This window comes from Empidonax traillii, unplaced genomic scaffold, assembly GCF_003031625.1.
Source record: "Empidonax traillii isolate 1590-97213 ecotype Southwest subspecies unplaced genomic scaffold, ASM303162v1 scaffold364:size1245619, whole genome shotgun sequence".
In the NCBI taxonomy this organism is placed as follows: Eukaryota; Metazoa; Chordata; class Aves; order Passeriformes; family Tyrannidae; genus Empidonax; species Empidonax traillii.
The window spans coordinates 728,277-741,839 of NW_020955557.1; the positions used below are offsets into that span (position 1 = coordinate 728,277).

General features: G+C 43.0%; 1 protein-coding gene across 2 annotated transcripts in view; it reads right to left on the reverse strand.

Annotated features, from left to right (window-relative positions):
- Window positions 1-13,563, reverse strand: part of WWC1 (WW and C2 domain containing 1) — a 67,059-nt gene that overhangs the window by 31,239 nt on the left and 22,257 nt on the right. For both annotated transcript variants that reach the window (XM_027892720.1, XM_027892719.1), the window contains one exon: window positions 4,265-4,374. In XM_027892720.1, coding sequence (XP_027748521.1) covers window positions 4,265-4,374 — 110 coding nt within the window. The remainder of the gene's footprint in view (window positions 1-4,264; window positions 4,375-13,563) is intronic.

Below are 13,563 nucleotides of genomic sequence, written 5' to 3' on the forward strand. Positions count from 1 at the left end.
CTGCAGCAGAAGCCACCCTGGTTCTGGCTTTTAAAAACATTCACCTGAGAACATGGACACACAGCTCTAAGATCCTGACACTGACTGTTAGACTTATCTTTATTGCAGAGGTTTATAACAATACTAATAAAATACCTCTACTGTTTCACTGATAAAAAAATTCTTCAGAAAATATCATTGCCACATGACTGCATTATACTGCATCTGACAACATGAAAGCATTTACAACTCTGCCCGTCCTTGTTGGCTGCCAAGTGGCTTTTATTAAAGAGGGGAAAGAAAGGCTTCTAACTTCAATTCCATAGGTAAGTAGAAATAAAGACTCATTAAATCACAGGATGGATTTGTGGAACCCTCTTAAATGACTTTATACAAACAGCATCTCAGAAGGGCAGCAAACAATTCCTTCACCAAAAGCAGGGACAGCAGCAAATCACTGAAGAATACAGGAGGTAGAGCTTAAGGCGACACAGGCAACGCAGCCATAAGCAGTTCCATCTCCATTACCCCAACACAAGCAATACACTGCTTTCCAGGTTTCTCATCGTGAAAAAGGCATGAGGTCTCACACACACACAGTTGGTCCTAATACTAATGAAGCAAATTTATTGTCAGTGTTTGTCTCTGTTTCGTGAGGAAGTGTCCAAAATATTTTTCATTTCTATTTCAAGGCTATTACATGTTCTTGTCTGGAACAGGTTCCAATATTCAGTTGACTAAGTGCTCTGAACTGTCTAAACTAACATGCTTGAATAAGGATGCCTAGTTACCACATAATGAATAATTAATAAAAAGGACCTGCTTGAAACTACCAGTAGGAATCTAATCTGCATATCTTAAGAGCCTCTTTAAATATTTAGTAAAAGCTGCCAGGGTGGAAGGTATGAGCAGCTCGAGTGAGTCAGGCATAATACTAACACTGGATGTAGGGAATAGAGCAGTTGGACAGTAATCCCAGGAGCAGAACTACAGATAAAGGATTTTACCCAAGGGATGGACACACAACCATTTTCACAAGCTGTCCATGATCATGCTGAGGAGAAAATTAACAGGCTACTCCAGCAATAACTTGTTTTAACAGTATCTCAAGACCCTGAAGAACACATGGCACTTCAAATTACATAGCAAAACCTGGAGAAGCTGCAAAAAGTGATTAACCCCCCACCCCCCATATAGCTTGTAGAAGCATTCCAACAAAAAGTCCTTTACAGGTCCTGCAAGCAGAAGCAACATTTCAGCTGATGTAACGTTAAAGCTAAGCCTGGACCTGAAAAACTGCCCCAAAATAACCTGAGGAAAAAGCAGCTGCTTGTGCCAGCTGTAGGTGCTGGTGCCCTCATGGACAGCACTACAGCCTCTCTTAGAGGGAGCAAAGAAAAGTCAGGAGGACACAGCACCTGTAAGGTGCTGAAAGCCCCAGGCTCCTGCCTCTGTTCTTGTACCCAAATCCCATTTCCCATACAACCATGACCCACACACACATGGAATAACTTCCTTTACTCCACAGAAGGGGAAAGTCTGCTGTGAGTTCTCCAGGGAGCTGACCCCCACATTCCCAGACATCCAGATTCCACGAATAAGCACCAGGAACCGTGACTCAGGACTCTTTAATTTCAAGCATAATAAGCATCTTGGCAAAATACCCACAACTCTTGAAGTCTAATTCAGGACACTGGGTCATAAGCCTACACAGACATAAGGTCTTCAAGCCTGGCTATTTCCAGTTTTTCCTTAGACTAGCAGCCCATTCTTCCCATAATCCCAAGAAGGGTGGTGGAAGCTGCTGCAGGGAAATCCCTCCACTACAAACAACCAGGAGGAAGACTATAAAAACATACAATCCTGAACACTCCTGTCAGGTGGGGAAGCACTGCCACTGTCCCAAGCTCATTCAGCATCTGACACAGGGAACCCTCAGGGGCCAGCTTACAGAGAGAATGGACAACACATTTAGGTGTTGAAATGCTTTGTTTCCATATTTTTTCTAAACAGTCACCTCCACCTTTACAATAATCACTGTGTCCCCTGGATTGCAGCTTTGAGCTTTGGTTTTCAAACATGTAATACCAATCAATGAAAATGCTGGCCAAGGGCTCTCGATGGGCCCCAGCTACTGAGAAATGCAAAATACATCCAAAAGTGAGATGAAAGGGCTATAGAAATGAAGGCTATTACATCAAGTGTTGTCTTGTGAATTTTTAATTTAATGTTGAGCCTGTCATAAATAAATCTGGTTGTTTCATGTTGGAGGAATGTAGCCTTACTCTGCTTGCATCAGCATCATTTCTTCGTGCAAATCAAATTCCAAAGAAGTTTTCCCAGAGAGACACACTCAGGGCTATGCATTAATACTGTATTACGAATACTCTGGGTACTCAATTCAATTTAATTGTATTTATTTTCCCTCAGAGGGGTGCTTGGAATTGTTCTCCATCTCACTTCTTTTAATGGCTCCTGGCTTTAGATTTAGTTTAAGTCTGTCCTTGGGCTTGTTTCTGACAATTAGTCTCAAGCACTTATGCAGCAAGAACCAATGTGGCTCCATCCCCTTCACACCCTCTGATGACAGTTCCTTCCTGCCAGGGAATCTGCAAGAGACCTTGGAGAGGAAGATTTTGGACACCCTCCAGAGGATACTTCAACATAAACCACAACGATGAGCTGCTTGATTAGGTGAAGGTAAGTGGATATGTTTTGCTTTATCATAATTTGGATGAGAGCATAAGGAATAGGATCATGAGCGTGCTTCTCTTATTTTTAACTTTTAGCTGAAATTCTCATTCAAGTCTTGTAGCCTCTGACATCCCATAGAAGCATAACTTTTTAAAAGCAACTGTTATTTTATTAAGAAAGTGTTAGCATGGTTTGAAGGCTTCTCTGCCTGCCCCTGAATCCTGTGGTGCTTTTGCGTGGTACTGACCAGGGGTAACCAGACCTTTGCATGGTCACCCCGGGGCAAACCCTTTCCTTCTGCACTATCCTTTCCTGGAAAAAGTAAAACCAAATGTCCCATGCCACACAGAAAAATACTTAGGATAAAGCCATTTAAAGATACGTAAATCCTGTGATTTTGAGGGCAACATAAGGTCTAAATAAAATATTTGTGTCACCTTCGCATCCAAAAACTTATGATCTTTGTATTGCAGAGGACAATTAGTGCTTTTTGGGAATGGGCTTTTTTCAGTCTGCATTTTTAATACCCAAGAGGAGTTGCTAAAGCCCGGAAGGTGCAGGCACAGGTCACGTGAAATTGTGGCATTTCTGAAAAAGGGTATGTAGATGAAGATACTCAAGGGAAGAAAAGAAAAAATAAAATCAGGGGAAAAAAAGAAACCCACATCAGGCTTCCACATTTTTATTTTTAAAAAGATCGTGTTACTTGATGAGAAAAAATATGCTGAAGTTCTCAGTTGAAGTCCTAGAAGTAGACTTTAAAAATCTCACAACTTCAAAGCACTTCAGTCTTAATTTTAAATCTTTTTCTCTTTGTATGAGTTACAAGCTCTCCCAGAATAGCCTAGGTATGGTTCTGCTGTGAAATTCTGGACTGCAACTGGAGCTGCTCTGTAAAGAGAACCAAAGCCACTGATTTATTTTGTTTATTACTTTTTCAGGGGATTTGTTCTAGCACAACCCAATACACTTATCCTAACAATACCTGCAATGATATATCAAATGCTGTATTTTCTCATAATTCAAATGAGCTTATAAATTTAACTCTTTGGGCCTATCAAGCATTCTAACAAAGAGTGTAGTTTGAGGACACAGAATAAAAACACCACAAGCCTGAACTTGCACACATCTCAGGACATCCCAAGCTTACTTGAGAGTTTCCTCTCCAGCAAAGGCAGTGTGAGCTCCTGCAGCAAAGGGAGCTCGTGGTGTCACCCAGTTGATCCCTGACAGGGGAATCAACACAAGACCTTTGCACTATTTCTGATGGTCTTGCCACAGGGACAAATTCCAGGCTAAGAACAAACTCCAGATCACTGCTACTTAGTTGGACTCCTCAGTAGAACCCAGTCTGACAGAGGTGTGTGTCCACAGTATTATCTAAACGTGACTGCCAACCAAAATGTCTCAGATTCCTGTTTAGAGGGAAGCACCTTGTACAATGGAGAAGGACAGGATCTGATTTCACGAGCTGCAGATCTCAGATCTACTCTAAAACATGCTGCCAGCAACTCTGTGGTTTTGAGTTCAGTATATTTTAACACAGGCACAAAACAATCACTCTGCAAAAACACAATAACATGTCACTTACTGGTGTTGTGGTCTATGTAATAGACTCCAACCTGAGGGTCATAAGCTTCTTCCCATCCTAATGGCAACTCGTCACTAATGCAGTCTGCAAAGGTTAGTGGCTTAGTATACCTGAAATGCAAAGTAATATTTAGCATGAATAAAAGAACACTCTCACATCTCTATTCCAAACAACTGACCAGAAAACAAGTGCCACAAGGGCTCTAATATCAAAACCAAAGGAAGCTGAAAACTACATTAAAGCTTTTGTTCTTATCATATAATACACCACCAACTCTTCCCTTTCTTCATCTGAAGTTACAGCAAGAGGAATTCATTCTGACAGAGCTCCAGAGCCTTGCCCGGCTCAGCCAGTACTTGCTCGACAAAGGAACATTAAGAACTTTGCCAGAAACAATCCTTGTCTCTCAAGTGAAAGAACAAGACTGTTTGCAGGCAAGTCCTGTACCAAAAATATGTAGACAAGAAGGAGCAAGATGAGAAATGCAATTTGCATAGCATGAATAATTAAGACTGCACAATCAATAGCAAGTGCTGAGGACTGTGGGACCACTTGTCATGCAACTCCTCTCATTTGCATTGCAATATGTTCTGTTTCATTAATGACAAACTAGATTAGTTTCTCAGTATCACAAAAATGTGTAACCTGCTCCGTCCCAATGAGGAAGTATTTCCACAGCACTGCTCTGATGAGTTTTCCTATTAGACACCACATCCAGCAACACTCTGAGGGCTTGTATGGCTGAACACAAAGCTCAGAGTACCCACTCCTTGAGTGACCCCGCAGACTTTAACCACCAAAACCATGTCCCTTTTCCTCCCTTGGACTCTGAGTTAACGAGCTTCAGCTTGCCCCAGCAAAACTCCTAACCAAACACAGCACTGCAGGGAGGCACAAGCCAGCAAGAATTAATGTTGCAGGTGTCTCATCTCCAGCTGCCAAAAGCACAGTATGCCACAGGTCCACAGATCCACCACACAACCCCACTGCACGTGGTATATCTGGAAGGGGGGCCATGACTTCATGTTGGGACTCACAGGTCTGACTTACTATGACTTACCAGGGGAGCCCTTTGAGCAGAAAGCACAGGACACATCGTACAACACCACAGCCCCTTCTCCAGCAGCCACATGCTGGGAGCAACTGGGTCAAAAAGCAGCCGTGGAGCTGTACCCAACTCTGCCCCACACAAGCAGCACGTCACAGGGAGGCGAGGGGGTAGGAGAGCAACTCTCCAACCCACTGGGAAAGACTGAACAGGTTCGCAGAAAGTTTTTCATATCCAAATATAATTCAGCAGGGCTGACAGCTTGACAAAGAGTTGAACTAAGTTCTGAGCATACTTCACCTGGAGGCACTGAGCAACCCAGTGGTAACTCCATATTACAGTCACCCTACAGTGTTTAGGGGAATTTTAGAGAAAAAAGCCTCTAGCCAGAAAAAGTTGAACATAATTCCCCCCAGATACAATCCATATGCCTGGTATGCAGTAAGAACAAGCTGGGAACATTCCTGTAAAAGCCACGTAAGGCACTAAGACCTCTGCTTACCTGCTGCTGCATTTCCCTTTCAACACATTGAAATAAGAAGCAGTGTTTGAATCACTATTTCCTCAGAAAATTTCAATTTAATTTAAAGCTCTGCAGTGCAAAAGAAATCAGAGCTTCACAGCATTGAACTGTGAAACTTTATTGAGAAAGTTTCACTGAAGGGTTTGTTTTTACAGTTGTTAATCTAGATTGTGTACCAAAAGCATGTTTGTACAGAAAATAGAGGGTACCTGAAAATAAAATAGAATCTCAATACTTGTGATTGCTATCCCTTATCCCATGTTATTCCCTGTGATCAAGCAGTTTCCTCAGCCTGAGTATCCAGTACGTGCTGCTGAGTTGATCAAATCAAAGATGCACAAGGGTAAAAATGCAGAGCAAGGTCAGATACAAGGCACTCTCTGGAGATAACACAGATGAAAGTGCAGCAGCAAACGTGTTGGCAATTTTAAGTTAAACACTGGGGTTAGCACTTCCACCCTCTCTGCAAATGGCATCTGCTTTTGTTCAGTGTTAGTGGTTTGTGTGGAAGCAGGACAGGTAGGGAAGAGTGAAGTGCTAAATGCTGAACTATGGAGAACCTGCTCCCACCCCTGGGAGGGCACAGGCATATTGGGATCACAGAATCATAGAATATGCTGAGTTGGAAGGGACCCATCTGGATCATGGAGTCCAACTCCTGGCCCTGCACAGTACACCCCAACAATGCCACCATGTGCTTGAGAGAGCGTTGTCCAAGCACTTCTTGAACTCAGACAGGCCTGGTGCTGTGACCACTGCCCTGGCGAGCCTCTTCCAGTGCCCAACCACCCTCTGGGTGAAGAACCTTTCCCTGATATCCAACCTAAACCTCTCCCAGTTCAGCTCCACGCCATTTTCTCGAGTCCTGTCACTGGCCATGAGAGTGAAGAAATTGGTACCTGCCCCTCTGCTTCCCCTTGAGAGGATGCTGAAGATCCCCATGAGGTCTCCCCTCACTCTCCTCTCCAGGCTGAACAGACCAAGTGACCTCAGCTGCACCAGCGCAGAGCAGAGCAGGACAATCTCCTCCTTTGACCAGTAATGGGGAACACAGCCTGCCCTGCCCTGGCCATCCCAGCACCTTCCCTGTGCCCTGGGTTTGAAGCCTCTGACACTGCACCCCAGCTTCCATTCCACCCCACAGACTGATTAAAATAGGAACCATGCCTTTCCCATGTCCCAGCTACAGTGCTCAACATCTCTGGTGAGTGATCCAAGCATCCCTCAACATGGAACAGCAATTAAACCCATATTTAAAGTACATTAGTTGAGAGTTTGCTACAGACATAAAACTTACCTCAGTATCTTAATTAGCATTACACACTGAGTGGAGTTTCTGCAGCAGAACTCCGCTCAAGAGTCACACCTAACACTAATATCAAACTCTTTTTTTGGTTAAAAACAAACAAAACCAAACCCAAACCCCAGTGCTGAGCTGCACTATCAGCCTCAGGTCTTGGGAATACTTTCATCAGGGAATGGCACTGTACTGCCAAAGTTTAATACCAAACTTATAAAGCTTCTGTTCAGCTTTTGTCCAGTCCTACTTTGTTAGAAAGAGCTGAATTCCTTCTAAATGTGCTCAGGAACTGTCAGACTCAGTAGGAAGCCAGGACCAAGCAACTGAAGGATGCTTATTCCTATTTTCCATACGAAATGCAATGCATGAACTACATCCAGCCAGTTCTTTCAGCTGGAGTTTTGGAAAAAAGGGGAGAAAAATCAAGGCAGGATCAGTCTGCTCTAGCAATGACACAAGCCAACTGGAGACTTGCCAATTACTAGGGCTCAGAAATAGACAATTATCTCACTTTTGAGACTCGTATTCTCAGCATATCTCAACGAGCACCCATCACCACGCACGCACTAGGGCCATCCTCCCTGGCTGACCACAAGCTTCCAACTATCCCATTTGTATAGAGGAGTAAATATTCATTAAAGGAGAAATTTGCCATTCAACTAGCAAACAGAAGAGTAATTAGTTTTATAAGTAAGTGATTAATTCCATTTGTTATAGACAAAAGAGCTTTTTCCCCAAATAACTGCACCTCATAACCACGTTACCTACTTTCCTAAGCTCTTTTTCCTTGCTGTTGTGGGAAAAAACTGGCACAAATCAAAGCAGCAATGCTACAATTGCAGATGAAAGACATGCAATGTATTGTGTAGCCAGACTCTGAATACAGCATAAAAAGAAAAAGGAGATGATTTCCTTATTTTAAGGTATGATTTTAGGGTTTGCTATGAAGACTGAAATAAACCAATTTTCCAGAAGGGGCCCAAAAAATGCAGCATCTCCCTAAGCACGTTCACAATGTAACATGAGGGATTAAATGAGCAAAAGGAGAAGTTTCTCACAGCAAGACATGATTTAGTTAGTCTATTATTGCTGCATAAAACAGGACTGTTCCTGCATGTGGGAAGTTGAAGCTAGGACACATCTGCAGGTCTATGCCTTTGAAACATCTCCTTTACAATTCACAAAGCTTCCTGAGTTGCTTTGGGAAAAATCTCATCAACTCAGTCAAACTATGTTATCATATAACAGGTCCTCTCTGTAGGCAGATCAAAGCAGCAATCTACAGAAACAGATCCCCTGCACCAATGTGCTTCTAACCAAGGAAGGAATGGTTTGTGCATTCCTTACCCTCCTCTGTTAGGGAAACCTCCACATTCATTTATCCAGCTTTCAAACAAAAGTAATGCATCCCAAAGTTGAGCAAATCCTGACTTTGACTTCTGATCTCCAGTTCCAAAGAGGGAACCAAGGGGGCAAACAGAAAGTCTGTACATATAGCACTTTTTATTAAACCCAAGCTGGTCTAATTAAAAGAGATGACACTGAGACATGAGTCTTGTCTGCATCTTCCAGCCATGCAAGCTTTGCTCTAACGCATCAGTTAGACCAGAACTGCTCTTCAAGTGCTTCATCTGCTTCTAAGCTGGAGGCTGAGCTTGGTGTGGAGGTCTACAAGAGAAACCAGCCTGAGCTAGAGAAGATATTTGTAAATCATAGCATAACTCTGTCCTTTTAAGCTCACCCCTAAGGCACCCATACGTTCATCTCATTTCAACTCACCTGTATCTCACATTCATCATACCTGTAACTGCCCTTCCCCCATTAGCTACATTTTAATCAAAGCCATTATGAGAAATATTTAGCATTTTGGAAATGAAACATCAACCTAGATTTATCCATTTAGGTAATATTTTCTTAGTTTTCAGTATGTTAGTTTTTAATTTAATTCCATTCAAGAAATCTAAATTTACTTGAACAAGTGCAAATGCTCATCAAGCCCACAACAACCACCACACATAGCAGGCCAAGGACACTACCACAGAAACTAGTCCTGATAAACAGAGGTAAAAGATAACAGCACCACCCAAGTTCCTGTCCTGAGGAGCATCTAACAGTCTTCAGGCAGAGGCAGACTGAGGGGAAAGCCACTGCTCACCCACCAACCGTGCTGAACTTACTGAGGCACTTCCATCTTCTTTCCCAAAACGTTTGCCCCCAATAGATCAACTATTTGTACAACAAATGATGTTCAAATCCCACCGCTACTGCAGGAAATAGAAAGTTAGCTTCCTACCTCTACTTTCTAATTCACGCCATTTTTAAATGAGAAGGGTTTCTATATTTCTTATTTTTGATCACCTTCAGTTTCTATCACAGATAAAACTGGAAGTCAATGTTATCATGTGCAAACACTATTAAATGGAAACTTGCTCATCTCAGATTAAGAAAGCCTTTCTATATTCTTTAGCTCCACTGTTGTCAATCAAAAACCTCATTACAGAGGAAACTGAAGGCAAATAATCCTTGTATAACCAGTTTTTGATTGACAGAAGGTTTGTTAAACATGTCTGTACAGAGATTCCTGACAGGAGTGGGAGATGGGTGACCTGCGCCACTTACAAATCTGGAGTTAATGCTACGAAGGTAACAGAAATCAGTTCTGAACTTCTTAAAACAGGAAAAGGTATTCTTGTAATTACTGGATTTCGGCATCAGTTGGTGGCCCACAGCAACTGAGCAAACCCACAGGCAGCTGTTAGTACAAGTGTGCATGTAGAGATGTGCAGTTGGCAAACAGTGCCCGTGGGTCACCGAGATGAGGACATTTATAAACCAACAGTGCACTGCCAAGCCTCTGCACCTCACATAAACCCACCTAATCCCTATGTTTGCAGGGTTCCTCAGCCTCATAACAAAGTAAAGCCATTTAAACAGGAGAGCCTTATGTTAATCAGTTCAGCACAGATCACATGGCCTTACATGAAATCCTTCATGACTCCCTGTGGGTGAAACGACACATCAGGGGATTTCCTGCAGGTTGCTGGATCCATTGCAGCAGCTCCCTCCATAAGGAACAAAGGCAGCACCTGCATCACTCAGGACCTTCATGCCAGCTCCTCTTACAGCTACAGCATAAGTCACCAAACCCTAAAAACCAGTTTTCCAGCTCTGTTCAGCTCCCCCCTTTCCTGCTGCACTCACAGGTACACAGCAAGTGCTCAGGTCTCACAGGTTCATGGGCAAGAAGTCAAGCCAGGTAAGAAAATTATGAGTTGTGGCAGATAATTCCACTCACACCATTTCTCTTACAAAACCAAACGTTTTTTAAACCCAGCATTTTTGTGGGAGAAGCTTGGAGTCAGATTTTATTTTCAATGGCTTCTTCTCATTATGTGCCAGGATGTGCTGCACAGACCAGGAGAGAGAATGAGCTAAAAGCACCTAATTCCAACTGTGACACTGGGGCAGCTGTACCCAAGATCCCCGTGGGTCTGAGTTTTGAGGAACCTGTTAATGGGCAGAGCTCCTACTGTAACTCAGAAGGCTGCTGCAGGAATCACTGCCAGGAGGCTCGACACGGTGACATACAAGCTTCTTTGTTTTTAATGAGGTCATCCCATTCTCAAGACAGAGGATGATTATTTTTAAACTTCAGCACAGAAAAACCTATCACTTTGCAGACAAATTTTCTAGGACTACAGCAGTCTCCTCCTCACAAAGGCTTTTAAAAATAGACTCCTACACATTTATTACTCAACTTGGTGATCCAGCCCTCAAACACACCGGGGCTATTTGTCACTATAGTAACTATTTTCCCTGGGAGCATCTTCTCTCACTGCAGGGAGAATTGCCTTTGGAGGCTGGAGGTGTGGCAGGGAAGAGGCCCTGTTCTATGATCTTGCTGGCAAAGCTTTTCTCACCCTGTCACCACACACCTGGGCAGGATGAAACACTCCCTTGCATTCCCATTCCAACTGCAATTGAGGCAAAAGGTGATGAGAACAGCTCATCCCTAGCAGCCAGTATCCTCAGCAGTGACACAACAGACAGCTCGGGGCCACATGGCACCTTCAATTGCACCAAAACCCCACCAGCTGTGAGGGAGTGAAAAGGGGAGACCTACACACCAAGGGGAGTAGAAAGGAGTAATTCAGACCACCATAAGCAGACAGGAACCATGAACCTGCTTCCCAGGTAACAAGAGAAGCCTTTAAGAAGTAACCACAAATTTGAGAAGCTTCTTAACTATACTCCAAGGAGCCTGATGAGAGATTAGATATGACATGTCAAAGTTCTGGAAGCCAGACATTATTCCAAGATCCACAGCAAGGCACAGCCACCCTAAACTTATAGTAACCTCAAACACATGTCATTTCAATGACTGTCCGTGTGTGGTCCTGGTCTTGGTGTGATAAAGGATAATTGGGAACAGAATTACACCCCTTGCAGTACAAATGGGGTCAAGTCTGAGAAAAACACCTATTTGAAGCTGTTGCTTTAAAATAAACAAATCTGCCTAAAGCACAACAGAAACATTACCAATAGAAATGCCTTAAAATAATCAACACATGTGCTCAAACAACTCAAACTGCAGAGCTGTTTGCTTTTCAGAAGTGGTTTCTTTTGTTGCCATGGTTATCGAGCATCTTCTCAGCCTCCTGAAGATCTCTCTCATCCTGTGTCTCCTCCTGGCCCCTAATGCTCCATGCATTGGGTCACCTGCAGGATAAGCAAGATCAACATCTATCTTCACAGCTTATTTTCCAAGATGTCATCATTTTAAACACTTTTACTGACACAAGAACTCAGTGATGTCCTTTACTGCTCTTTGGCCAAGCCATGAGAATAACCTCTGTACCTTGTTAAGGTGATTTTGAGTTGCGTGTAATTTGTTAAATCAGACCCTTTCACATAAGCAGGTAACATCTAAATTATCCTGTTCTACAGAAGTTAAGTCACAGGCTGCCCAAGTAGATTCTCCACAAAAGAGATCAGGAGACACCAAAGACTCCTGAAAGTCTCACAACAAGTCTGTATTTCAAGCATTCCAAACGCTAATGCATTTATACCTTTAATAACAATACATTTCTATTGGTCAAACACAATCATGGAAGCATAATTTTGTATATAATACACTATTTATGACCCAATCGGTCTCTACCAGCATGCCTAGAACACATCAGTTGAACAGATAACTGCTTGTTCTATCCACTTCTGAAAGGCTTGCATGTCTACAAGCTCTGCTTTACACACACTGACAGTCTGTTTGCCCATGTATTCCTTTTCAGTACATATCATTTATCCCTGGAAGCAAAGAAACTAAGTTGTTTGCAAGGAAAAGACCATCAAAAACCACTTACAGATTTTAGATCATTCCCAGAGATTAACAAACTGGTTCTGCAAGCAGGAGAGAGGCAGGAGGTCAGTTCATACCTTCTTAATCACTCAAATGCAAAAATTCCTGGGATAGTTCAAGGTTAAAAAGTCAGGAAATGGGAGCTGAGGCTTCTCACAACATTAACTTGCCTGCCAGCCTGTATATCCTGCATGCTTTCCTGAACTGATTAGGCAGAAAAGATATAAAAGAGTAAGGTACAACTAGATGAGAACAGTGCAACACAACTGAACTTAAAGTATGCAAGAGTTGGAAATTAAGCAGCAAGTAATTAAAATGTCTTTAGTTTTAAATGGCTGAAGTTGCCTGCAGTTCTTGTAGGATAAGCAGCCTTGCCACCTGCCACAGCCTGAGTAGACTGGCTAAAAACAAGTCAGTTCTGTCTTCACTTGGAAGTTCAACTGTTCTCAAAGAAGGGGACTGGTCACTTCACAGTAAGGGATAAATTGTCTACCAAACATCCAGAGTAGTCAAACTAGTTTCTTGACATATTTGGGAGATTAGGAACTGGAAGGCTTGCCTGTGTTCTTACAGCCAGCATTCCTCCTTCCCTGAAAGGCTGCCCATAGCGTGGGTGGCAGCAGTTTACATTGGCAAGATGCCTCAAGATAAGGAGGTGTTTAGGACAGACTCCCCCCACAACACATCTCCTAAAGCAGGGAACCAATACCTGCTGTCAGGAAAAGATAAATATTTGAGATGTCAGCAAGGAGGTAAGAATTGAACAACTGCTGTCCCTCGGCATTCAGGAACACACTATCCATGGACAGCAGCAGGCAAAGACAGGCAGTGCAGCAGTGAGCATGGTGCTGACCATCAGGATGTCTGTGAAGGGGAACAGACTTGGGATTCACTCCACAACCGAACTTCATTGAGCATTGAATTTTCACTTCATGTATGGTGATGACAAACCTTAATTCTCTGAGAAGAAACGCATTTCTCACCAGCATGTTCTATCTCTACTGTGAAGAAGCAGTATGACAGTGAATACCTCCTGCAACACTGCCAGCTCCTGGGCCCTTTATTCACATGG